Genomic DNA, 26,871 nt, shown 5'->3' with positions numbered 1-26,871 from the left:
TTTAGATATGTCCTCCCTGTCTGACAGTGAACCATTGAACTCTACTCTTTTAGTACAGTTTTTCAACCAGATTCTTCTCCCTGTTATTGTCCCTTTCCAGTCTCCCTTACTATAACTAAATATGCTTGAAATATCTTCCACCTTACTATTTGTAAAGAGGTCATCTTTCTTTTCTTTATAGCGCCCTCATATTTTTTCTGCTCCATCACCACAAGGTGTTACATACAAATCACTGCACCCAATTCTGTAAAACTTTTTTCCTATCAAATGTTTTGGGAGACACCTTGTAGCTATTTCAAATCTATATAAAGCTAACCTGTATTTTATAACAAACAAAAGTCCCCTTTTACTTCATCATGGTGACCCCAAATATTCTTGGCCAAAACAAGTTTGGCCAGAAAATATCTGTCAGTCCTGTGTTTCCCTAGTGTGCTTATGAGTGTCATGTGGGACTGTGTCAAAAATCTTACTAAAATCATGATATATCATGTCAACAGCTTCTCCCTATCCACTAGCCCACTAACCTTAAGGCAGTAATTCTGGCTGATTACCTAACCATACAACAAAATCATCATAATATATATTCCAATACAGATCGACAAAGTCATGTAGCTTAATTTTCAAAAACTCTGATTAACAGTGGTGGGGGGTTTTGATCACATAAGTGCATATTCTAATCCAACATGCACAATGCATCACATATCTTGGTGAATGCACTTATCACTAAAATTCAGGTCTGGAGTTTAAACACTCCGATATTCGGGAGCATCTGAGCAGAGGATTTAGCCCATTTGACCCATTTTATAGCTAGGGCCAGTTACAACAGTCAGATCTGGTTTGGGATTTTAATTCTTTCCAAACTTCAGAGGTGTTCAGCTCCAGAGTTGTGGCAGGGGTACTAATGGTTGTGTGTCTGTAGGTCTGATTGTTCTCCTTAACCTCTGAGGATTGGGCAAGAAGCAATGGGCTTAAATTGCAGACAGGGTGGTTTGGATTGGACATTAGGAAAAGCTTTCTAACTGTCAGGGTGGTTAAGCACTGGAATAAATTGCATAGAGAGGTTGTGGAATCTCCATCATTGGAGATTTTTAAGAGCAGGTTAAACAAATAGTTGTCAGGGATGATCTAGAAGATAATACTTAGTCCTGCCATGAGTGCAGGTTACTGGACTAGATGATCTCTCAAGGTCCCTTCCAGTCCTATGATATGATAGTGTTTCCAAGGTGCAGTCCAAGACACAACACTCATCAGAGATTAAATTAGCTTTGACCCTGAATCCTCTTTCATTATACCATTAATACATGATAAATCATCTTTTCCTCTTGCACCAGAAATGCCTTCAGACCTTATAGATCAGTCATCAGTGCAATATTTCTTGGACAGTTCTTTCCCATGATGCATTGCCCCTTGCTGTCCTAATAACAGCAAAATTCCCCTTAAAGCTAATGGGAGTTTGAAGAATTGTGCCTTTTATGGAATTCCTGTCATATAAAACAGGTTGAGTTAAATGGATAGATACTTTTGATCCATTTGGTGCACTGTCACTTCACACACAGTAACTAGTGAAATTCCACCGCAACATGTCACAGTAATAAAGGCGGAGAAAAAAAGAGGCACAATAAAATATTCTGCCATAAAATCTTCCAGTGCTATTTGAACACATGGTATTTGCAAGTTGTCTGCTGTGTAACTTTACCCAAGGAGGAGGGCAAGGATGAAGATCTGGAATATTTTCCCTGTGTGTTATCTTTTATTTAATCAGACCGGCACATCTTGCTATGCATGTGCTAAAGATAGACAACGCTTTGCAAATTGGTTTATCATTTCTGAACATACTGTACTAGTCAACTACTTCATTGAGATGGTTGATTTTTTTCTTGTTTCTCTTTGTGGAATAGAATTAATCGTTCACTTCCTCTTTAAAACAAATGGAGGGCTTTTCATCTAGCAATGCGGTATAACTTGATAAAAGAACTATAAGTGGAGATAAGGAGCCCTTTTATTATAGCATTGTATATATACATACACCGTTCATTCTTTGCTTCAAAGGGAGTCAAAGATATACATGTCTAAATCGGATATAGTCACTTTTGCAAGCAGAAGGACTTTGGACTGCACGCTTAGGGCTTTAGGTTTTCCTCTCTCGCTTTTCATTAACACAGGAGAAGTTGTATGTACATAGAGAGATGAAAGTAGTCCTCACTCTACGTAACTCTGCAGTAGGGTGACCAGATAGCAAGTGTGGAAAATTGGGATACTCCCCCCCTCCCCAAGGGGCAGGGAGTATAGTTGCCTATATAAGACAAAACCCCTAATATCGGGACATCTGGTCACCCTACTCTGCCGATCTGAAATACAGGTAGAATTTTTAGTTCATTTTCCTGTACAAACTTGCCCTTTTCCCCACTTCAGTTTTTAATTTTACTCTTTTTGTATTTCCCTGCTTCTTCTTCCTCCGATATTTTGTCTGTATTTTCGTGGTAACATTATTCCACACATTTAGAAATTGAAGTCAGTAATTCCGCAGTTTTATTCAGTTTTAACAAACTTAAGCAGATGTTCATCATCTCAGTGCAATGTATAAAATCCACAGGTGACAGTTTGAGAAATCATGGTTCAAATTTATGCCTAGTGTCACCCCCACTGAAATCAAAGCAGTTACTCCACAGATGAATGTCACACAATATTTTATGGAGAACCTGAGTCTACACAAAACCACCTGTGGAATAAAAAAGTCACAGAATCATGGAAATGGAGGACTGGAAAGGACTCGATAGGTCATAAAGGCCACGTCTACATTACGGGATATATGCGAATTGCTAAAATCGTTTCTAAAACTTGATTATTATTATAATTACGATTTCACGCAGCCACCATAGGCACAGTATTGCGGAGTCGTTGTGTCGTCCATGGTTTCGAAGGCTAAGTCGTTTCCGATTTTTAAGCGTTGCATATGGGTAGCTATTCTGGTAGCTATCTCATAGTTCCGCAGTCATCCCCCGCGCCCTTGGATTCTGGGTTTGATCATTTGTCAGCGGGTGGTTCTTTGGGTTAAATGTCGTCACATTCATTCGCATGACTTGTGGCCAAAGCTGGTACAATCCATTAATGTCGCCCGTTTTTCCTCTTGATTGTACACTCCTGGCGACACATAGACGCAAACCATGCGAGCCTGTTCAGCTTTTTTTTTTTTTTCCTGGCACTGTATGTGTACTGGATCCTGCCGCGGACAGAGCAGTATCCAGCGCTACCAGCAGCATTTCATTTTGCTTTTGCTATTGATAGCAGGAGACGGTACCAGTCGTTCTGTTTACCGTTCTTACTGCTGGAGTCAACTGGCAATGAGATGACGGTTCTCTCTCCCCTCTGTACTTCCACTGCTATCATGAGTGCCCTGGCTTTGAGATCAGGCTGGGCGCAAAAACAAATTGGGTAATGCTCCCCGATCAATCTTCCTTTATGGTTTCTAAAAATAGAGTCATTCCTCCTAGGAATAAGGGCAAGTTACTAGAGACCAATTTATCAGCAGGGTGCCGTGTTGAGTCTGGTTCTGTTTTAAAAGGCAGCAGAGATCCTTGTGGCACCTTATAGACTAACAGACGTTTTTGAAGCGTGAGCTTTCGTGGGTGACTACCCATTTTTCAGCGAAGTGTTCTTCTGCGTTTCTGAAGACGTGGATTCACCCACGAAAGCTCGCTTCCCAAAAGTCTGTTTAGTCTATATGGTTGCCCAGGATTCTCTGCTGCTTTTAGAGGACCAATGTATCAGAGTCACGCTGCGTCCATTGTCCAGTATCACCGGGGGTGCCCCTGCAACAATCCGCACCCGTTTTCCCTCCTTCCCCAACTCTCCTGGGCTACCGTGGCAGTGTCCCCCACCCCTTTGTGTCAATGAAGTTATAAGGATGGCAGGATAAACAGAGACTTGTTAGTGAGATAAAATGAGGGGGGAGGCAGCTCCCCGGGGCTATGACCTTCCAGGCCAGGACAATAGCGGTGCGGGGAGAGGAGTCCAGCTGGCTTGCTGCCTATGACAGTCCACGGCAGTATTCGAATTTTTTCTTTACACAGGGAAATGGAGGGGGTGATTGAAGCTCAGTCCCAGTTGTATTGATGAATGATGTTACTAGCCGTTCTGTCCTATTCTACTGGGAGTACCTCAGGATCATGCCTGTTTTACCAGGGCGCCCCATATTCAGTTAAAAAGCATTGGAGCACTCAGGGGTTCATGAGGACAGTTTACCCAGTCCTTAGCACGTCTGCACCGAGGAGGGGAAGAGCGGTTACTTGCTCATTCATGCTGCAGCCTCGCTCTACCAGCAGCATTCAGTACACATCATAGTGGTGACATTGAATGAAGTCAAGACATTATTTTCGTTTCCCTTTTCTTGTCACGTGGCTGGGGGAGGGAAGGAACTGAGGAGCTATTCAGAACCCACCAGACACTTTATTATGAACCTACAGACTTTGGAGCTCCAGCCAAGAATGCAAATACTTTTCGAGACTTGCTGTGGACTTGTGGGATAAGCTGGAGTCCTTCAGTACCCCCTCCCTCCTAAAGCGATCCATTGAGTCTTGGGCTTTCCCGTTACGTTGTCACGCCAGCACTGTGTAGCTGGAGATTTTTTCAAGCTTTGCATTTCTATTCTTAAACTTGAGCTTTGATTTAGAACAGATTTGTCTCCCATTACAGCGATCAGATCCAGTATCTCCCGTACGCGTCCTTGCTGGAGCTTTTATTTTTGGATTTGGGACTTGCATTCTGCCCCCATGACTGATCAGAGTCCTGCTGGGGCAAAGGATAAATGTAATTCAAAAGTTCGCGGTGGCTTATTCCTGTTTACCTGCTCCGCTGCATCTGAGTTCAGATTGCTGATCCAGAGGGTCAGTGGTGCATTGTGGGATACGCCCATGAGGCAATAACGTCGATTTCCTCCACACTACCCTAATCGATATGTTTATAATCGATTTCAGCGCTACTCCTCTCGTCTGGGAGGAGTACAGAAATCGATATAAAGTGCTCTTTATATCAATATAAAGAGCGTTGTAGTGTGGACGGGTACAGCGTTAAATCGATTTAATGCTGTTTAAAATCGATTTAAACGCATAGTGTAGACCAGGCCCAAGTCTAGTCTCTGCACTGAGAAATGACTAAGTATTACCTAGACCATCCCTCCTAGTCTTCCTATTATCTTCTCTCCTTTCTAATCAATCTTTAACCTAGTGCTTACTGCTTTAAAACATAACTATTCAAGATACATGATTTAGCATGTAATTCTGCAGCTCTGGGACTGATCTGAAAAATGTTATTGATGCTATAATTATTATGTATACTATGGTAGTATCTGGTCCAGATTGAGACCTCCTTGAACCAGGTGCTGTACAAGCACACAGGTAAACATGGTTTCTGCACTGAAGAAATCTGAAAGCTAAAGTTAATTTTTAAACATTGTTTTTCAAATTGTAAAATAAGCTAAAGCAGAATTGACAACACTCTCACGTCTTCAGGCTTTTCTAAAAAGATTAGGCCTGATTTCCAGGGAGCTTAGGTGTGCAATCACGCATGCAAATAGAGCACACCCTAGCTGTGTGTGTATTTTGTAGGCTCAATGGCCCAACTTTCCTGCCTTCTCACAGGAACAAAAAAATTGAAGCAAATCACCCCCACCACCGACTTCAGGTTCTCAAGCAGCTGTAGTGGCTTCACGTACATTTGAGGATCCAGTTCAAAATTGCCCTTCTTGTTTTTAAAATCCATTGTGGATTTGCTGCAGCCTACCTCATGGACCTTGTATCTCTCTCTTTCCCTCTCTGCTCCCTCAGTGAGACTCTCTGTCCCTCCATAGTGTCTCGGCATTCTCTTCTGCAGTCTTTCCCCAGCTGAACAGCCTTCTTTCCACCTCTCTCCCCTATTTATTTTCTTTTCACTCTTAACAGTCTCTTTCTTTGCAATTTACTGTGTATATGGAAAGATGCTGTACAGAACACAGTTTCATTGTGATTTAGGTTTGGAAGAGATTGAATTCATTCAGCTCATGTTCAGAGAAGACTTCATCAGCGATAGCTATTTTGGTGGCAACCTACATGGAAGAATTGCAACGGAAGAGTTACACTTTGGCGAAGGGGTGCACCGGAGAGCATTTCGAAGTAAAGTGATGCAAGGCCTAGCGCCTATATTCAGCCCCGGTCATCCCTGTGTTCTTAAAGTGCACACTGCTATTTCATACGGGACCAAAACCAAAGATGAACTTGTTCAGAAGAACTACAAACTGGCAATGCAGGTAAACTCCATTTTCCTCTGTAAACAAACATTGTGGGAATAGCTAGCTTTGAAATGTTCAAACAGCTGGCTGTGTTAAATGTTTTCAGTAACGCTGCATTGGCATTATAATACAGGAATGCTATGTTCAAAATACCGCAAGAGCGTACGCCAAGATATACGCAGCAGAAGCAGAATCTTTGAAAGGCTTTGGACACGTGCCAGAGTGAGTATGTATATTATTCTGAGCTACACTGGCCATCTGCCTCCTGGAAAATATTGCTGGGGAAGAAGAAAACAGGCATGCTGAGAAAATATGAGGTACCACTGCAGTCATATCTTAGATCATACTTGGTAACGAAGAAATGGTAAGAATGATTCTTTCTTCCAATTATAAAGAAAAAGAGTAAACTCCAGTGAGTAGCAGAGATTCAGAAGCAAAGGGCCTAATTCCAATCTCACTTATACTGATGTAAAGACTAATCCATATATGTCAGTGCAAGTACACCAGTGTAAACTCAGTAGTAGATGAGAGTCAGACCCCAAAGCTTTCAATTAAAAATAAAACCTAGCAAAAAACTCATAGAATTTCTGAAAGCTGGTATTAAGTCTCTTCTGTTTAGGCAAGTCACTTGAGCCCATCTGTGCTTAAGCCACAAAGTTTAGCCCTGGTTCTGGACTCTTCTCATGTTTGGGATGTTCATATTGAAGGATTGTCCCAGTGTAGAGAGCGGGTTTGTCTATGTATGGAAATCAGGTGAGTAGTTTTAGTACAGACCCATCGCTTTACCTCAGGTTGGGAAGTGACACCTCATGAATTTTGCAACAGATATCTCAGATCTTTTTCAAAGGATTTGCTGTTCCTGTGTATGGCCACCATATATAGTCAGATGCCCTAAAGATGGTTGAAATTCCACCAGTCCATGACTCACCTCAAGGATAAACCTCACAAGCCTGTGAGCAGCCTAAGTCTTCATCTCCTTGTAGGTGACATAAGATATCTGCTTCAGCTGCATCTGAATCACTGAAAAAGATTAGAGTAGATGAGTTAACTTTTTCCCAGTAGTCTCTCTATATATAGTAAAAGATGATTCCATTTGGATCCCAATTCAGAAAACAGTGAAATAAAACATCTATATGCCTACCCAAAGTGAGCTGAACATTAAGCTAAGCCCTGGCTTTGTCCAAAACAGCAGGTGGTTTTGGTATCCACACCACCTCTTTCCACCTTTGCTAATTAGAATAATTTATATACATACCATTCACAGTGGCAGCCATTTCATACAGCACCAGAAGGAAAGAGGAAGGCTGGACTGCTTCCATTTGGTTACTCTGTATGCAGTATGCGTGCTCAGCACGACTGGTTTTTATTTTCTCTATAGCTCTGAGATAAAAGCAAGCAATGCTGCAACACTGAGTTTTAGGGGAGAAATCACAGCAAAGAAAGGGGTTCTCAAATGAGTGTAAAGGGACCTACTGCCTGAGACTTGCATCAGTGTCATTCACCACTGACATCAGTGGAGTTACTCTTAGGGTTTCTCCTGCCACCCTTCATTGTAGTAGCAGGGCACTCCTCTGGAGCACTCCTGTGTCACTCCAGTGTAAACAGAATCAGGCTCATTGTGAGGTTTCAATGCACTTCTCAGAAGGCGAGATGCAGCAGTAATGAATTCTGGTAACCAAGAGGTTCATGTTGGCAGAGAGACAAGTACTTTCTAGAATCCTCAACAGATTCAGATATGTGCTAGACATGCTAAGCTCATCAGTTTCACTTTATGTTCAATGTGTCTTTGAGAAGATCCCATAACTCAAAGCAAAACTGCCACAGTTTGTCTGGATTTGGACTGCAACCAGTTTTATATCTATTCCATCCCTAATCATAAATAACCTAGGGTCTGACAAACCCAGCTCACGTTCATGGAAGGCTTTTCAAACCTTTTGGCAAAAATAGCCCAAGTTTTGAGTTTGGAAAACTAAGTGAGTTTTGCCTGGTTTTGATTTTCCAGGTGAAATTTCACCTGAAGTCAGCTGAGGAGTTCTGAACTAAACACAAAATTCGCCAAAGTTCAGGGATTTTCAGCTCCAAGGCTTTGGCTTGAGCTAATCTGTACTAAGAATCTAATGATCCCTCTAAAAAGAAGTTCTTATATTTCCTCCTCTTGTTGTCTGACAAATGAGTTTTTTTGATCTGAATTTTCAAATGTGCTAACTAACTTTGGATGCCTCTGGCTTTAGGTGTACAAATTGAGAAACCCAAGCCCTGAAGTGCATCAACACTGATCACAGATAACATTGCCATGGAAGCCACTGGAAGATAAAAGGGCTCAGCACCTTTAAAAATCAGGCCTTCCATTGTCAAAAAGGCACCACAAAAATAACGCACCCAAAAATTAGTGAACACTTTTTAAAATGTATGCCTTCATTTCCAGAATGTACAAGGACAGCATTAGCAATTATGCTTTGAAAACTTAATGCAGAAGGGTTTAGATTTGACCCAACAAATGAAAAAGAACTTACCTAATTTGTAGATCACTGCACAATAGAAGGATCTAATTCCTATCAAAATGTTTCCTAGTATCAAACTTGACTCAGCCCTAGTATCTTTTCTACTGACTGTCTGAAACTGCATGTTCCTGGACAAAAAGTCTCTCTCTTACACTTTCCCTGACTGAGATCATTAAGGCTTATTGGGTTCGATTTCAGGATCATTCCTGTTTTCCTTGTTCATCGTCCTAAGAATAATATCCCTTATGCAACCGTAGAAGAGGAACTGATTGGAGAATTTGTGAAATATTCTGTCCGGGATGGCAAGGAAATAAATTTCACGAGAAAAGACTCAGAAGCTGGTCAGAAGTGTTGCACCTTTCAGCACTGGCTGTATGAGAAAACCAATGGAAATTTGCTCGTTACAGATTTTCAAGGTGAGAATTCTGATCCTTGTGACAGTATGCAACAGTTCTGCCATGCTATCACCCTGACACCCAATCACTCAGTATCCCAGTGACTGGACGGACTTTCATAGTACGTCCATAGAGTCAGTGGCGATGCACCTCCCTGCCTGGGCTGACAGATTTGGGGTGGGGCTTTGTGCTAGCTAAAAAATCTGTACTGAATTTAGAATTTGGGCAGCAGCTCAAACTCTGAAGCCTAGGGCTGAGGGTAGTACACTTGAAAGCGCTGCCTACACAGCTATTTTTAGAGTGCTAGCACAAGTCTCGCCAACCCATGTCCATCGCCCCAGACTGGGAATCTCAAGGCCACAGGCTATGTAGATATGCCCTCAGGGCCTCATTCCAGCACAATTCTATTCTTTGTTGTTTTCAACATACTGAACTTGCTGAGCATGATCATGTAACGCTGACTGACCCTAGTCGTCAGCAGCCAGGATCAAGCCTGGGAGCTCTTGCACTTAACACATGATCCTCTACTGCATGAGCTAAAAGATATAAGTCTCTTAGGCAAGGCTGTAGCAGGCTCGTCAATCCCTAGCTGGTGTAGCTGCCACTAGAAAGGGACAGAGGGCCACGCCAAGCAGGCATGGGTTACTCTCACTTGCTAACCTTATCACATAAAACTACTTCCCTTGGATGAGAACCAGAGAGATTCCTGTTGAACAGATCATGTCCAGTGCCCTGGCTGCACACCTGCTAGCACACTTACTGTCTCTCTCTTGAGTACCTTTTAAATTCCTTTTGTGGCTCTAATATTTACTTCTTGACCTTTTATCCCCACACTCAGAATCTGAATCCTTCCCACACCATCAGACATCACCAGCGGTACCTACAAGGCTCTGCCATCCCTGTCTATCATGCTGTTTGACAGAATGGTTCTCCTGTTGTGTTTCTATAATTCAGCTCTTTTACAAGGATAGGTTGTTGGCCTGTTGCTCAGCCAGTGGACTGCTTTTTGTCTGGTCCTTACCCTTTGACCTGTCTGTTGGGTAGTCCTAACAGGAGTTAAAACTCCCACCATCACAGTTCCCAGGGTCATTGGAACATAGAAGCCACCCCATGGCATCAAGTATAGTCCCCTGTAAAGGACAGTATTATTACTGGGCATTATAACCCAGACTAGGAGTTGTAGGTGCTCCATACCTCTGAATACCATGCCATGTGTTTAGGTGTCTAAATATGGATTTAAATGCCAGTCTTCAGGCACCAAAGTTGGAACATTTTATCTTGAACCTTTATTTCAGAAACACAATGTAAGTACCTGTGTACCTGGGGCAGCCCTCACTTAAAATGCCAACATCAGGGCAGGCTGCAAAAGGGAGAGCAGATAACCACCAGTTTTGGGAGTTACACTGAAGTTAAACTCACCAACCAGTCACAAACTGTGCTTCTGATCCCCCACACTGGTTATCAAGAAGCTGAAAAAAGAAATCACACAGCCCCCTTTACTACATTCCAGTTCTCTGGCTCTCAATCAGCACCTAGGCCCAGGACAGTGAGAAGTTATTAAAAACTTTGCTCACTATACAAAATGTTCTTCTGACCCCAAAAGACCAACCACATTACCAGGTCAATATTAGTTTGGATCTTACCCAAAATACCACACTGCCAGCCAATCCTTTAGCATCTAGAACTAAAGATTTATTCTAAAAGGAAGAAAGAACAAGAAGAGAGTTGTTAAATGATAACGCACCCAGATAAATACAAAGACCTCAGCCTCCATAGACCAGGTTCTTGCAGTACTGGTGAGTTTGCTGGCTTGAAAGTTCCTCTGGAACACATCCACAGCATGGATGAGTCATTCAGTCCTCTGTTCAGAGCTTCAGTTTGTAGAAAAGTTACTCCAGAGGTAAGAAGCAGGAATGAAGACAAATGGAGATGATGCAGCTGCCTTTTATATTCTTTTGCCACGCAGCTTGTACTTCCTTTGTACCAAACACAAGCTTTACGGCACATGGTATGGAAAAGCCTTAGAGTTCTGTCTATAGGCATGCCCCTACATGCTGTGTGGACTCATCAGGTGTATTCTCTGGTTCCTTTCAATGGGTTCATTGTACAGTTGATGACCCTTGATGGGCAGTGCTGATGGCAGTCTTTCTGGGGGTGTCACCCAGATGTACAGCACAACTTTGGAAATACAGATATACCCTACATATCTATAACTCACAATAGAAAGGTGATACAAACAGATAAATACGATTATCATACTTGGCAAATCATAATGTTTTCACAGATGCCTTACACGGCATATCTAGCACGATTCATTGCAATTTTATAATATTGGCATTAATAATAATATAAAGTGTGTCACAATTCCACAGAGCATCACGTGTGGCATGTCACTAACAGCTCAAAGGCTTTAGCTGCCTTAGGTCATGTCTACACAAGCGAGCTTACAGCAGCACAGCCATACTGATGCAGCTGCACCGCTGTAAGATCGTTCGTGCAGCCACTCTATGCTGATGGGAGAGAGCTCTCCCATTGACATAATAAAATCACTTCAACGAGTGGTGGTAGCTATGCTGACGGGAAAACCTCTCCTGCCAACATAATGTTGTGCACAGGAGTACTTATGCCAGAGAAACTTATGTCTTTCAGAAGGGTATTCTTTTCATACCCTTGAGTGACCGAAGTTTTGCTGGTAGTCTGGGCATGACCTCAGAGCCTGACCCATGCCCACTGAAGTCAAAAGGAGCTTTGTAATGGTTGCAAGAGAAGGAATTTAGGGCATGAGAAACCCTTTGAGCACACAGAACCCATCCATTCAGTTGGCTGTACATAATCTAACAGCAGGAGGACAAAAGGGGCAATCTGTCCCATACAGATATTAATGATGGAATTAGTAACCATGGGTTGAAATAGCATGAAGCCTATTGCACCACTTAAACATTAATATAGGGATAGAAGTGCCGCCCCTTTCCATTGGCCGTCCCAAACACCTGCTTCCTTTGCTGGTGCCTGGAGCTGGCCCTGGTTCTCTGGAACTCTAGGCAGCTCTTCTCCTCACTCCACCAATTGTTTGGCTTGTGTTATACTCTCTCTAGCCCATTATGGACTTATGGTACTGTCATCTGAGTCTAACTGTGTCATTCTGGATTTGCTCCCGCTACTGTGCTAAGCATGCTGCCCTTGCAGTGCTCCTGGTCCTTTCTGGCCTTGGTAGTGAGAGGCTGGAATCAGGAATCACACCTGAACCTCTTATGCAAACCAGGAAATCACATGGCTCCAGCTTCCAATGAATTTGTTTGTACAGTGCCTCGCACAATGGGGCCCTGGTTCATGACTCCTACGCTCTACTGAAGTACAAATAAAGAACATCATCATTCACGGGAATTAGCTAATTAGATGATACCCTGTCAGTATAAAAATATCTGTAAATTACCGTTATCAAAAACTTATTGTAACAGGCTTTTTTGCCTGAAATAACAATTTGAACTAGCATTATGCCAGAGGAACCGCAGTCAAATTATTAAATAGGGACATTGGGTTTTCTAAAGTATATTCTTTTCTAGTCTAATTGAAGCACTGAGACCCACCTGGTAATTAAAAAAACATCAACACTAATTACAAGTGCCTTTGGCAAAGTGACTGGAGAACAATACAAATATGGAGTTAGAACAATTAAAATAAAACATGGCCTTTTGATATGGCATCTCACATGGGCGAGAATAAAAGCTGCACAGGGAGGTTTCTGATATTCTCTTTTCTACTCTCTAACGCAGGCCCTGTGAGCTCTGGTGCTGTGTTGGCTTTCTGTGCGTGATCCATACTCACAGGAAAGAAATGAATTAGCTGCTTGCTGTGGCAAGTGCTTTAAAAAGAATAGGAGTACTTGTGGCACCTTAGAGACTAACAAATTTATTTAAAAAGGTTCATTGGCATCCAAACTGGGGTAGGGGAGGTTTTCACATGGCTTGTCTCTCTGTAAATAACCAGCTTGGAGAGAAAAAAAAAAAAAAGTCTCACACTCTTACTAAGATTTAATTTGACTACAAATGCCCCTTAGTAAATCAGAACATTCAATACAAGGCTGACTAATGCCTGTTTTTCACTACACCACTCTGGGATTTATGAACTGCTTTGTGAATTAAAAGACTCTCAAAACAGCACCCCATGCCAGCACTTTGCCTTGCATTTAAACATCTAACATCTGTCTTTAAAACCAATGGAAAAATTCAGGCTCTTGATCACGTCTGAAGGAATGACCTCCTTATATCTAGAGAATGCTGCCATGACACCATTATGCACCTCGTTCACCCACGTGCAAATATTTGGCCTTAAAAGAAATAGTCTGTGTGTTCACTAAGTTGTTGAGGGAATAAATAGAGCAACAGTCCTGGCTGGGGTTCTGCAAGGAAAGGTGGAATCTCTCCACCCACTACCCTTTCAAATTAAAAGGCTGAAAAACCCCCAAAACCAAATGCAAATGAATTAACAGGGAAAAGCCTATAGGGCAAACTTCTCCTGGCCTTATGAGTATGAGGCACGGTAGAGTCAGGAAGCAGAGCAGTGAGTTAGCATGTGAGCCTGGGAGCTATATGCTGTATTGATTCTTACCTGCTGCTCCAAAAACAGAGCACGGCGTATGTGCTGCTAACAACAGCATCCTCACAAAGGCGGACCACTGGGACCCTGTCCATGCTCCAAACCTGCTGACCACATCCCCTTGGAATGGCGTGGCTGTGAATGGTGCAAGACACATTAGCTTGGTTTCCTGCAGTGCACTCGAGGAAGTGCTAGATCAGTATTCTACCCTACACCAGCTCTGAGGAAGAAGGAGACTCCCTGCATCATCATCTTTCCACAGCACAAGTGCACGACACAGGGCAAGGCTTTCCCCACAATGGCTAGTAAAACAAAAGTGGGGGTAAAAGTGGTAAGCCCTTTTTGCAAACACTGAGTGAAGAGTTTAATTTAGTACCTATTGGTCACTCAAAAAACTAAACAGAGCAAAGATTGTTGGGCCAGGATGTTGATATGCAAAGTGGTTTCCCCAGTGGAAAACACTGTAGCCCACCCCACCCCACTTGCAAACATCCAAATCCCAAAACTTAGGAACAATAAAGGACCTGTATGCGTCTCTTTGCAGATGTACATGTTCTGATGCTGGATTTAGATGTCCTTTAAGATGCCACAGTTAAAGTGAGGCTCTCAGTTACCATCCAGCATAGGAAACATTCCAGAGCCTTAGAGCTCCATTTATCACCTTTTTCAGAGTAGCAGCCGTGTTAGCCTGTATCAGCAAAAAGAACAGGAGTACTTGTGGCACCTTAGAGACTAACAAATTTATTTCAGCATGAGCTTTCGTGAGCTGTAGCTCACTTCTTCAGATGCATAGAATGGAACACACAGACAGGAGATATTTATTCATACAGAGAACATGAAAAGGTGGAAGTATGCATCCCAACACGAAGAATCTAATCAATTGAGATGAGCATCATCAGCAGGAGAAAAAAAAAACTTTTGAAGTGATAATTAAGATGACCCATAGAAGGTGTGAGGAGAACTTAACATAGGGAAATAGATTCAATTAGTGTAATTTATCACCCTGTTTGTGAATCACTGGAATGCTACTGACTGCTACTAGTGTTGTTAACTGCAGAGACCAAAAACCCTATGTTTGTGGGGAGAATGTTAAAATATTGTCGCTACACAGAGATAACAAACAAACTATAATCAATAAAGAATACCTACCTGCATCTATAAGGCTATAAATCTGAAGACACTCCTAGAAAGCCTGGTATAATGCAAGCTCCCTGTTTTGTTTTTTTGTAGGTGTAGGAATGAAGTTAACCGACGTTGGCATAGCAACATTGGCCAAAGGGTGAGTGAAAGACATAGTTCTCAATGGAATATATTTGCATTGTGCTTCAAACTCCTCACAGTGTAAACCTGATGGGGGCTGATGCATTGGATGTTTATTTCTCACCATAACTTTTGGGGGGGAAACAATCCCAATGCGATTTCTGTTAACCTCCTCGTGTTCATAAAATATTAATGGGAACCTTCCTATCAAGAAAACATATTTGTTTTTCTCTTTGAAGGAAAGAGAACATACTGGAGGTTTTGCTTGACAGAATTTCTTCATAAACACTTTATCTCGGAACAAATAAGATGTCATTGGCATTCCTCGTAAAATAACAAAAAATAATCAAGATTTTCTTTTCTATTTGTTTTTTATCTCCAATGCAATACAAATCAATAGAATGGTCGATATTTAATACTTCAGTTCCTATCTTATCCACAGTGCAAAATTATTTGAAAAATCAGGGAGATGTGATGATTCAGAGGATGAGTAGTGAGATACAGGCCTACATTTTCAAAAGTGATTTTGTGTACCCATCTTGAAATATTTTATAAGGGCTTGATTTTCAGAAGTGCTGAACAATCACCTTCTGAAGATCAGGCCCCTTAAGGCACCTCAATCTGAGCACCAAAAAAATGAGGCGTCCAAAAATCACTTGTTCTTTTTGAAATGTTTGGCAGCCCCAGCCTATGTTGCTTCTTCAAGGCAAGTCCAGCCCAGCCCATAAGTGACCATTACTATCCGATGGCGACTGAATAACAGTTATGAAACATGCAATGTCCCTGGAATGGGATGCACCCACGCCACAACTCGCACTTGCTGGCAGAGACCACAGATTGATGAATACTGCAACAAGGTGGTCTGCCCCTTTAAGTGCCAGGGCCTGGGGCCAGCCCGCCCTGTTCAGTGATCAGACCCAGCTGGGAAGGGAGCAATGGCTCAGCTGAGAGGAGCTGCAGGTGAGAGATAGGATCCTGCAGTAGACCCTGATGCAGTAGGAATGAAGGAAAGGGCATGTTCTCCTTTCAGCTCTGAAAGGGGTCGAGGGGGAGCCTCTGGGAGCTGTATCCTGTGGGGGGCAGAAGAACTTCCTTCTGTTTTGACATTTTTCCTGAGTTTCATGTTGAAGAATAAAATGGTTTGCTGAAAGAGATTTGAGCATGGCAGAGAGTCCTGGTCTGGGCAGAAAGGTCAGGAGCCTTCAGATACTGTCATTACTAGTTATGTGATACTAAAACTAAACATCCCTCCCACTTCTGGAAAATGGTGGCACCTTGTTTTATATATAAATAACCCTCTCTCACATTTCAGACTCTGTGTGTTAGTTATTCCTCCCATGACACATTCAGATGCCTCCTGTTTTCTCAGGCTCGACTGTGTGCTCTTGTGAGCCACGCAAGGCAGGTAAAGGAGAGAGAGTGTCCAATGCAGCTATATCTAGGCTAGTAATTTGATACACAAGGAAACTCATTTAAGGATTTGCTGATACTCATCTGATTGCAAAGCAGCCCCTCCTCTCTCTTCCCCCATTCTCCCGCTTTCTCAAAGACAAAAACCTCTCGGAGATGGCAAACACTGTACAAGGCATTTAAAAACAACCTGCCTCCAAGTGGCTCTGCAATTCTTTTAGACCTTCTTAAGAGACAAATATATAGAATCTCACAGCAGAAATAAAAAGCTTGGCCCATTTATGTTATAATTATTTTCCACTTCTCCCAAAGTACTACTGATTTTTTAATCTGTAGAGTCAGTCATTCATTAAGTATGCTATAAAGTAACAGCTAAAAACACAGGCCCCTTTAATCCCTCTGTGAGGATAACCCATGTCAGGGAGTGGGAACTCTGGGTGAAATCTTGGCCCCACTGAATACAGTGGGAGTTTTGTCATTCATTTCAATAAGACCAGGATTTCACCCGCTGAGTTTTTATTAAGTCTTCTAGAAGGCATGAAGCAAGTTTGCTCCCTTGGGACTAGTCGCTCTTACCACCCTAGTACCCCTTCGTGCGAAGTCATGATGTTGCAGAGGACTTCACCTCTAGTGCCCACTTCATTACCCCACAATGACCTGTCTCTTTCAAAGTCTTTTGAATTCAGTCCCAACTGTGAATCTCAATAAATCCAGTTGAATAATTCCTCTGCCCCCTCAGGCTACACTGACATTCTCCACTTCTTAGCTACTATCCCTGGGCCCTGCAGAGCTTCTCTGTTGCTGTTTCCTCCCAGCAGGTTTTCCCCCATTGTTGTCCCCTCCCCAGGGACTCTCACAGCTTCCCTCAGAGATCTCCCTGGTCATTAGAGGTATCATAGCTTTCCTACTCAGAACTGAACCTTAGCGTTCATAACGTGAGAAGCTAGCATGAACCCCTCTAAGCTTAATTATCAGCTTAGATCTGATCTCGCTGCCACCAGCCAAAAATTCCAGGGTTTTGGCTCCCTCTGGTCTCCCCAAAACCTTCCCTGCGGGACCCCAAGACTCAGAGGCTCTGAGTCTCACAACAAGGGAAATAAACCATTCCCCCCACCTTCTCCCACCCAGAATTTCCTCTCTGAGCTAACCTGAAGTTACTGATGCATCCTCTTTACATCACAATACCAAGAAGCATGTCTCCTCTCTTCCACCAAAGAGACAACCCCAAAAGACAAGGAAAACGAAAGATTCTCTCTCTCTTCCCCTTAGCTTCTTCCCGCCCTGGGACACTAGGAGACTTAAACACGAAAGCAGCTTTTCCCTCCCCCTGTCTTTCCTTTCTCCCACCAATTTCCTGGTGGTCTACTAGAAACAAAAAACCAACAGGTCTTAAAAAGCAAAACTTTTAATAAAAAAAGAAAGAAAGGAATTAGAATAACAGTTCTCTGTAACTTAGATGGTATGATACAGGGGTTTCAAACTTATAGAAAATGAATAAACAATAGAAAAGGGATAACAGCCTTCCAAAAACAATACAATTAAAGTATTTATAGCCAAATACACATTAAAGACTCCACCAGCCAGATACACAGATGCAAATACAGCAAAACAATTTAAAAGACTATACGTTTGCTAACTTTGTACTTACAACTGGGAAACAGAAGATTAGAAGGACTGGAAATAGACCCTCTCATAGCTGAGAGAGCACAGAACAGAACAAAGACCCAAGACCAAGAAAAACCCACAAATTCCCTCCCTTAAGCTTTGAAAAAACTGGTTTACTGATTGGTCCTCTTGTCAGGTGTTTGGTTCTCTTTGTTAACCCTTTACAGGTGAAAGAAACATTAACCCTTAGCTATCTGTTTATGACAAGAGGCCCTACCTCACAGCCTCTCCACAAGATCCTAACCTGCTGCCTGTGGGTCTCTTCCAGCCTCACTTCCTCAGACCTTCCCATGCTCCTCCTCTCTCCTGGGACTCCTCCCCAGACTAAGTTCACAGCTCTGTTTAAGTAATCCTCTCTCTGCTCCTGGCATCTGAGGTGAATCATTATATAATTAAGTCTCCATCAGCCTCAGCTGGAGATAGCTGTCTGGTCACAGGCAAGGCCAAGCCTGGGTTGCCTTAAAGGGCAGCCAGCTTGTGACAGTAGTTTAGGAGCATTCCAGTGTTGCAGGACTTTGCCTTCTGTCCTCTCTAGATTATATCATGGAGCACTGAAACTAGGGTTACCAGATGTCCCTATTTTATAGGGACAGTCCTGATTTTGGGGTCTTTTGCTTATATAGGCTCCTATTCCCCCCCAACCCCTGTCCTGTTTTTTTTTCACATTTTCTGTCTAGTCACCCTAACAGAAGCAGTCGTACCAGGTTAGACCCATGGTCCATCGAATCCAGTATCCTATCTCAGACATTGGCAGAGACCAGATGCTTCACAAGAAAGTGTAAAAGCCACATAATGGACAACATAGGGAACTATCCCAGACAGTTAGTTGCTGACTCTCCTCCGGAAGCCTGGGTGCCGTTATCCCTCATACACATTTACACCAGCAAATATGACTGAGTGATATTATTATTATTATTCACATAAATGTCTAACCTTTATTTAAGCCCTGCTAGGCCGTTTAAAATCTGCTAAGACCTGAAAGCAAATATCTTGCAGAGAGTTCTACAGATTAACTATACATGGGGAAATCACAAATTTCCTTTTATCAGTTTTTAAATGTCATTCATCTGCTGACCAACAATAACTGCTGTGAAATTTTGCACCAGAAAGACAGAGAACAACACTCTTTCCAACATTATTTTAACAAGCCCTTTGTTTCCTCAACTAATGCATACTATTCTTTTCTCTAACTTTGTTGTATGTGTTGTCACAGTTCTGTTCCCTTGCATTTTCCTTGGGTAGATGGTTGTGACGTCCACTTTACATTATATTCTTCCTTAAGTAATCTGTACAAAATATAGAACTTATCACAGCAATAGGTACAAAGAGAAATCTCTTTATTGGCTATGTGGTTCTCTATATGCCAGAGACACAGAAAAAAACAATGCTTTCCACCCACCCTCCTTTCTACTATCCTAGCATATTCTAGGAAAACCCTTCACACTTCTAGCCTGGCGCTTTTTCAGAATTTAAATTGATTTTTTTTTCCATTGGCTCCAGAGTGAAATCATTTGAATTAGTCTCTCATCATCCATCTAGAAAATGAAGAAATAAAAGTTTTAATTACGTTATGCTGTGCTCTGGAACGTGATGATTTATAGGAAGACTTTAATGAATGTTATTATACAACATATTATGGGAAATTATGCTGATGAAAACCCATCTGAGACAAAGAGACAGGAAGATGAAGTCAGACAAAGAATGTACAGTGAAATCTGAACTAAGGATCACCCCAAACAGACACTTATTGTCTTAAGCAATTTAAATTTCTAGTGTCCTTTTGTTTGACTCATGTTATTTCTACAAGGCAACAGATTTTTTGCTGTATTTTCTCCACATTGTTCAACATTTACCCAGAAGGATGCCTCTCAGTTAATTTTTGCCAGAGTGATTTTAAAACATGTTGGGATGTACAGGGGAAAACAAATAGGTAGAATTCATCCACATCACAGCTTAGTGCTAATGGCAATACAATGTAAACAAACAAGTCAGATAGTAAATCCAATATGTCTGTGAGAGCATACACAGTCATACTAGGTTATAATTCTGACAATGACGCAAATTCTGTTATAGGCTCTAACCTGCCTTTGCAGGGGAGATGCACTCATTGATTGAATAAGTGTCATATTTAATTCCTTTGAACCTATATTGAACTTTGGGAAATTTTACCAGAATCATGGCTGAGTGGAGACTATTCATGGAGTTTCTGTTCAATTCAGCAAGTAAATAAAAACCCAAATTCACTCTGACACCACTATGACTATGATTAGCAAAAAAATAAAACCTACACTGTATTTCTTACATAATTAAGTTGAAAAATACTATCATGTCATACTGTAAATGGTTACTGATGAATTTAGAAAAGCTGATAGGGCAAACACTGGGAATTATTTATGTTAATTTAATTTCCCCTAGTATTACTTTTAAAATAAGCATACAATACATCTAGCAAGAGACATCCCAGATTAATATTCTGCATAACATTTCTAGCATTGCCCAGTGCCATTAATCTTTTTATAAACCGGAAATTCCAAGCAGTTAGAGTCTGAACCACAATGAATTGCACTGTCCAGAATTTATTTATTTGTCTGCTCTCCTCTCTATCTCCCCGGCTTTGGTAGTGGTTATGAAGAGACTAGATGCTTGCAACATTTAAACACATTTCTGATTAGTAATTGCTTTGCGTACCTCTCATGTCTGTTTCATCAGCGGAGTAAAAAGGCACAAAAGCACAAATGTATTATTTGAAGTGTAATAGAAATGGCTGTGATAATTTTTTTTTTTTTTTTTACCACTAGAGGGCAAAGTTTTCCTGGAAATAAAAAAAGCAAACATGAAAACATTTATCATTTAACAATTGGGGAGCACCAAAGTCAGCAACTTAACTCTTGTAAATATGATATTGGCTTAATTCTTTCTTAGGTTTAAACAGAGAAAGTAAAATACAATGATCTGATTTCTAGCAGCTTCGTGACTACTAACCAACATTTTAGATTAGATGTTAAAGTACCAATTTAGGAATAGCCATAGTTTATAAAAAACACAAAGGAAATGAGATCTGCTTTTGTACACCCATAGCCATTATGATTTAAAAGGCTTCAGCTGCCAAATGTAGAATCTAAAAATTCCTCCATGTTTTTGAGCATGGAGACCTTTGGAGTAGCCTACTGTGGAGAGAGAAAGCACCACAAAGTTTGAATCTGGATCCAAATGCTAACTCCTCTAGATTTCAGGAGTTTTGGTTTGGGCTTCTCCCTAAACATGAGGGGATTTTGTCATAAACTGCATTCATCACTGATCTAGCTAGTTAATTAATAACACCTGGCATGACAAACAACAGATTAAACATTCTTTCAGGAGCTTGGAAAGGTCATTCAGTGCTCTCGAACGCAATTCATATGAAAGCAACATAAGGACATTTCCAATTTAGAAGCCATTCGCTGACACAGACCTCCTCCCCCATTACATGTACCCACAAGCTATAATAGCAGCAGAATGTTTGAATTAGCGTCACTAGTCCTGCCAAGCTGCAGCTAGACTACAGTCATTAAGACTTTGCAGAACAAATGATACATTCTAGATGTGTAAGTGATGGAGGGCTCTATAGAAGCACTGAGTTATGAACCACAAAACTTGGATCTGGATTTTTGAATACCCCAAAGGCTGGGGGTGTAGATGCAAGGATTTAATTCTCACGTGCTGCAGTGATGGGTGCGGTATAAAGGGATAAATAGGTAGCTCTCAATAACCCATTGTAAAGATAGGAGCCATTTACAAAATTCAGATCCAGCCCAAGATTTTGAAGCCTCTCAACCTCCAAAATGTGGTGGTGTTTGGATCAGAGGAGCAGGGTTGATTTTGTCCCGTCTCTAGTTACAAGAGCAAACAAAAGCCAATTGTGATAAAAGAAGGGAAATGGGTGTTATTTGATTTTTGAATAAAGCTGGTAGAATAGTATTAATCACCTTTTTAAACTCTACAAAATGCTGGCCTCGTTTTTCATTCCTGAGCCATTAAAGGCCTAGTCCCGTTTGCTGTGAATGTATTCAGTATGTGCTGACTATTTCAGCTGAAGAACTCTGAGACTGTGGCTTGTTTGTGAAGTTTTCACAAATTGTTCACTTCAATCATCTGCTATTCGTGGCATGAAATTGATCATATTCTATTGTTTTTGGTCCCTGATTGGATGATCTGCTCTTTAAAAGGAGCATAGTGAGTCACAGAAACAAAATATGAATAGGAAAATAGTCCGAATTCATTAAACTGGATTTTCTTTTGAACTCATTCTCCTATTAGCCAGAAACTAATTAACTATAGCCAACCTTCACAAAACTGGACACTCATCTGCAGTCCCTGAGTTTCTGGATGCCCAACTGCAGGGGTGTAAGTAACTTAAAGGATTTACCAGTATGTTGGAGTCCTGAGCAGGGGCATGGCCTCAACTGAACAAGGCAGGGCCGTTCAAAATTTAAAGGCCCTGGGGCTCTGGCTGTGGCTGTGAGCCCCAGGGCCTTTAAATCACCCCAGAGCTACTAGCTGCAGAGGTGGCTGGAAGCTCCAGGGCAAATTAAAGGACCCGGGAAACTGGCCGCTGCGGAGCTCTAAGCTTTTTAAATCACTGCGGGAGCCCTGCCACTGCTACCCCAGGGCAGCAGGGCTTAGGTGGTGATTTAAAGGGCCTGGGGCTCCCTGTAGTTGCAGGAGTACCAGGCCCTTTAAATCCCCTCCCAAGCCCGGCTGCCAGAGCTCTGGCAGTGATTTAAAGGGCCTGGGGCTCCCCGCAGCGGCTGGAGCCCTGGGCCCTTTAAATCACCACCGGAGAAGCCAGTCCTGCTCAATAGAAGAGAAATGTGGCCTCTCTTTCAGTCCTGCAGCGGAAACAAGATATTTTAAATATTAAAACAAGCAGATGCTCTCCAAAAGGCTCTCTCCATCACAGAGGCTCTTTATCCTCTCAGACACTGACACCTGAATCTCTGACATGTACAGCGCTGCAGCATGCAGGAGAGTAATTCAAAACCACTGTAGTGCGAAGGGATTTTAACTCAAACTCCTTGAATTATTTGTTGTTGACTAATAGGCCCTGTGAATTTGGCCTTTATTTCCACAAATGGCCAGTGCTAGGTTGAATATTCATGATTAAACCCCTGTTGGAATGGGGATTAAGGCTGGCCTTCAGACACAAACACAACAAAAGGGGAAATAAAACATTGCCTCTGATGAGGCGCTGCTCTGCCCTGGCCAATTTCCACAATCAAGCCCAGGGCTATCCTCAACTTGATCCAAAGGAGCAGCTCTTGTCAATGTCAGGTAGGCTTGCTTGTGAAAAGAACCATCCTCTGATGTGACTGCATCAGGGTCTTCATGCTTCTAGAGCAGGGCTTGGTCTAGGAGTCTCCTGGCTCTCTTCCCGCCCCCCAGGAGTGGGAGAACATTTCATCATTCCCTCACAGAGCCCCAAGCTACTTTGCCTTTCTGTTTATAATCTCCCATAGGGCTAGACTGTGAGTGCAACCTGCAGAGCCAGGGAGTGTGAAGGAGTGGGGACACCAGGTGCAAGCTTCTATAAACCTGAGTCAGGGTGTAGGGGGAGAGCACAGACTCTGTGCCTGATAATCATGCTGGGAGCCGGCAAAGGGACAAGGAAAGCCAGGACTGGCTGGCAGTGGTGAGGGTGGGGTGAAGTACACATGATGTTCATCACCTTGATCTGGATTGAACTAGAGGCCTCCAAACCTAGAATCATGAGTCTACAGCATGAGCTGAAGCTGCAGCTAAGAACTGAAATAGAGTCACGTCCTCTTTGGATTGGGTGCAGATACATACAGACCAGTGGATTATATATGCTGGATCAGTTCATGGGCAAATGCAACATACTCCTTAGTATGCAAACAGGCATCGTGGAGCAATTGTAACTCGAGAGCGAGTCTGAGTTGCATTTCCTTTAGGGAGCTCCTCCTGGAGCAGCACAGCTATATGCCAGTGCCTACTCAGGGATAGGAATAAACTCTTACTCTTGGCCCTAAATGAGTCAAGTGGGAGATTTCTCTACTTCTACCAGACAAGCTGGGTATCATCGCTAGAGCAGGGCAGGTCCACCAGATTCACTTGTCAGGTAGATAAATCCTCCCCTGGCTGTCTGGCATGCGTATATTCACACCACACACACACAATAGCAACCTCAGTGTAATGTTTTTATTCACTAAAATTCCCGCAAAAAGTTTTTTTTTTTTTTTTTTTAATTTCAACCAGCTCCAACTTTGAGGAAGGGGATGAGATTGTAAGGTCACCACAATAAGACAAAAATGGCCAAAAATATCAAAAATTAAAAGGCTGAATTCAGAACTTCCCTCTCCTATTGAAGCCGATCTCCATAAAGGACACCAATAATTTCCATTACAAGATAATAAGGGTTTGTTATCTTCTTTCCACATACGTTCAAGGCTACAATGATTTGTTTAAAATCATTTAAGACAAGATTGTGTGTGTGCATGTGTTTAAACAAAGCAACAAAGTCTGTGTGTGTAAGGAAGCAATGGAGCCTGAAATATGAAGTGCGGGTATGCAGAAAAGCATGACTTACTTTTGGGGTATGTTTGAGAAACCGTAGGATTTGTGTGATCCATCAAAGTTTTTTCCACCTTACTGTGGAACTGTGTGATCCATCATGATCTGACACATGGGAGTTCCCAGGTGGCCTTTTCATTTCATGTGAGATTACTGATGCTAGAAAAGCAGATAGCATGACATTTCAACCTCCCTATTCTGTCACCTTAAAGGAACAATAGAGATGCAAAATGAAGCTGTTAGAGGTAAGCCGAGAAAGATACTGTCATGCTGCCTTAAAAGATAGTTTTTGGTGTCTGTGCCACCTGCTTATCTCCTTTGGTGAATTTTATTCTACAAAGCATGTTAGAACTGACAGGCCCATCCATCATATGGAGATTGGGCTTTCCTTCTTGGAGCCGACAACATCTTTATTAGCACTAGGCAGGCTGCCTGGGAGAGAAATGAAATGCTCAGAATGTATTAGGACTGTATATTAGATTGCAGCTCAGATATTTTCATTTTGATGCTACCAGATAAACTTGTTCACGCACAGATCCCAACAGGACATAGCTCACACTCCTGCTCTGATTACAAACAAAACAAAACGACAGTCCCTGCCCCCCGGAGCTTATAATCTAAGCCAAGCAACAACAGATGGATACAAAGAGATGGAGAGAGCACAAGGGAACGAGAAAACGCTGGGCAGCTTGACAGCCTGTGTCCCCTGCACACTAGCTCTGTGTGTGAGCATCAGGGACACTCCTTCAGAGTAATAAGATCACACTTACCACTTCTGTAGCCTTCTTCTATCTGAGATGCCCCAAGCACTTTATAAAGATTATACTGTGGAATTTTTCTTTGTTTATAAATTTATCTAACTCAGAAGTTTGTTAACTGACAATTGTATTAGCCACAAATTGAAATTATAGATGGAAGAGGAATAGTTGGAACACAGGGCTGACAGCCAGCCTCCTGAGCCCTGTTTTCTGCTCTGCAGCTGACTCACTGATTGGCCTTGGGTGAGTCATTTAATCTTTTGGTGCCTCATTTTACCATCTATAAAATTGGAATAATACTTCTCTCCTTCAAAGAGGCTTATTAAATGTCGTAGTGTTACTTATGAATCCAAAGTCACACCATAGACGTGCCTTGAAAAACAAATGTTGAAATCCCTTTTTTGTTTTTCTTCACTGCTGCAGATACAAAGGGTTTAAAGGCAACTGTGCCATTTCCTTCATTGATCAGTTTAAAGCCCTCCACCAGTGCAATAAGTACTGTGAGATGTTAGGGTTGAAATCCCTCCCAGGCAGTCATCAAAAACAGAGGAAACCAACAGCCACAAAAAGCAAAGTCCCTCCAAAGTCACTGAATGTACAGAAGAAAGTGGCCAGCACACAGGCAACCAAGACAACATAAACGTCCTGTCTTCAAAGCATCCAGTAACACTGCACCACTTCGCACAAACTCCTCTCCAGAAATGCACAGGTACCGAAGGACATGACGGCGGAGTTAGACTGAGCCTTCTGCATTATACCCCCATTTTGAAGCTGTTCTTTGATAACAGCAACCAGGAAACCAGCTGCGTCTGTGGCCTAGCAGGCTACAATTCAAAAGCGATGAAAAGTTTTCAAAGCCAAACAAAGCTATCTGCCTCAATTAACTTTCAAGTATTTTTACATACGTCACGTCAGCGTATATTTGTGTATTTGCACACTCTGTGTCTTGGTCTTTGTGCAGGAGAGGGGTGACTGGAGCATTTCTGTCCTCCATTTGGCAGCTCCCAGATCTCTACACCAGCGACACTGTGGAATTCAGCAGCTATGTAAAAATAAAACTACTTAAGCCACCACTTAGTAAAGGTTTTGGAGTAGAGCTCGATACTGGCACTGGGGTCAAGGATGTATGAAAATAATTGCTTTATTTCCTAATTCTTTGCACAATTTTAATCCTTACTGTACTCATATTCCTTGTACTTTTGCCAATTAAATTCCTTTTAAAACAAGCATAAGCCATGTGGGTATTTGGATCATTATACACACCTGTTCTCTGAACAAGCTCAAGATTTAGCTGCCACCTATGTAGCTTTCCTCGTAAAGTTCGGACACCCAGTTGGAAAAATCCTAAAACTGGGCAACACCTGAGACTTTCTTATTCACAGAATTTGTTTTCTCCCTGAGGCTCTGATCCTGCAGTTGGACCCATCTTGCTCCCACCCAGATCCTGCTGCAGGACT

General features: G+C 42.1%; 1 protein-coding gene across 1 annotated transcript in view; it reads left to right on the top strand.

Moving 5' to 3' along the window:
- The window catches only part of ALPK2 (alpha kinase 2), a 77,779-nt gene extending 51,252 nt beyond the window's left edge, over window positions 1-26,527 (top strand). The window contains 5 exon segments of the mRNA XM_032776758.2: window positions 6,006-6,280; window positions 6,396-6,484; window positions 8,962-9,179; window positions 14,985-15,033; window positions 25,838-26,527. Coding sequence (XP_032632649.1) covers window positions 6,006-6,280; window positions 6,396-6,484; window positions 8,962-9,179; window positions 14,985-15,033; window positions 25,838-26,054 — 848 coding nt within the window. The 3' untranslated portion in view covers window positions 26,055-26,527.
- The last annotated feature ends 344 nt before the right edge of the window (window positions 26,528-26,871 follow it).

The sequence above is a fragment of the Chelonoidis abingdonii genome, chromosome 6 (assembly GCF_003597395.2).
Source record: "Chelonoidis abingdonii isolate Lonesome George chromosome 6, CheloAbing_2.0, whole genome shotgun sequence".
Lineage (NCBI taxonomy): Eukaryota > Metazoa > Chordata > Testudines > Testudinidae > Chelonoidis > Chelonoidis abingdonii.
This window is presented reverse-complemented; position numbering and strand designations above follow the sequence as displayed.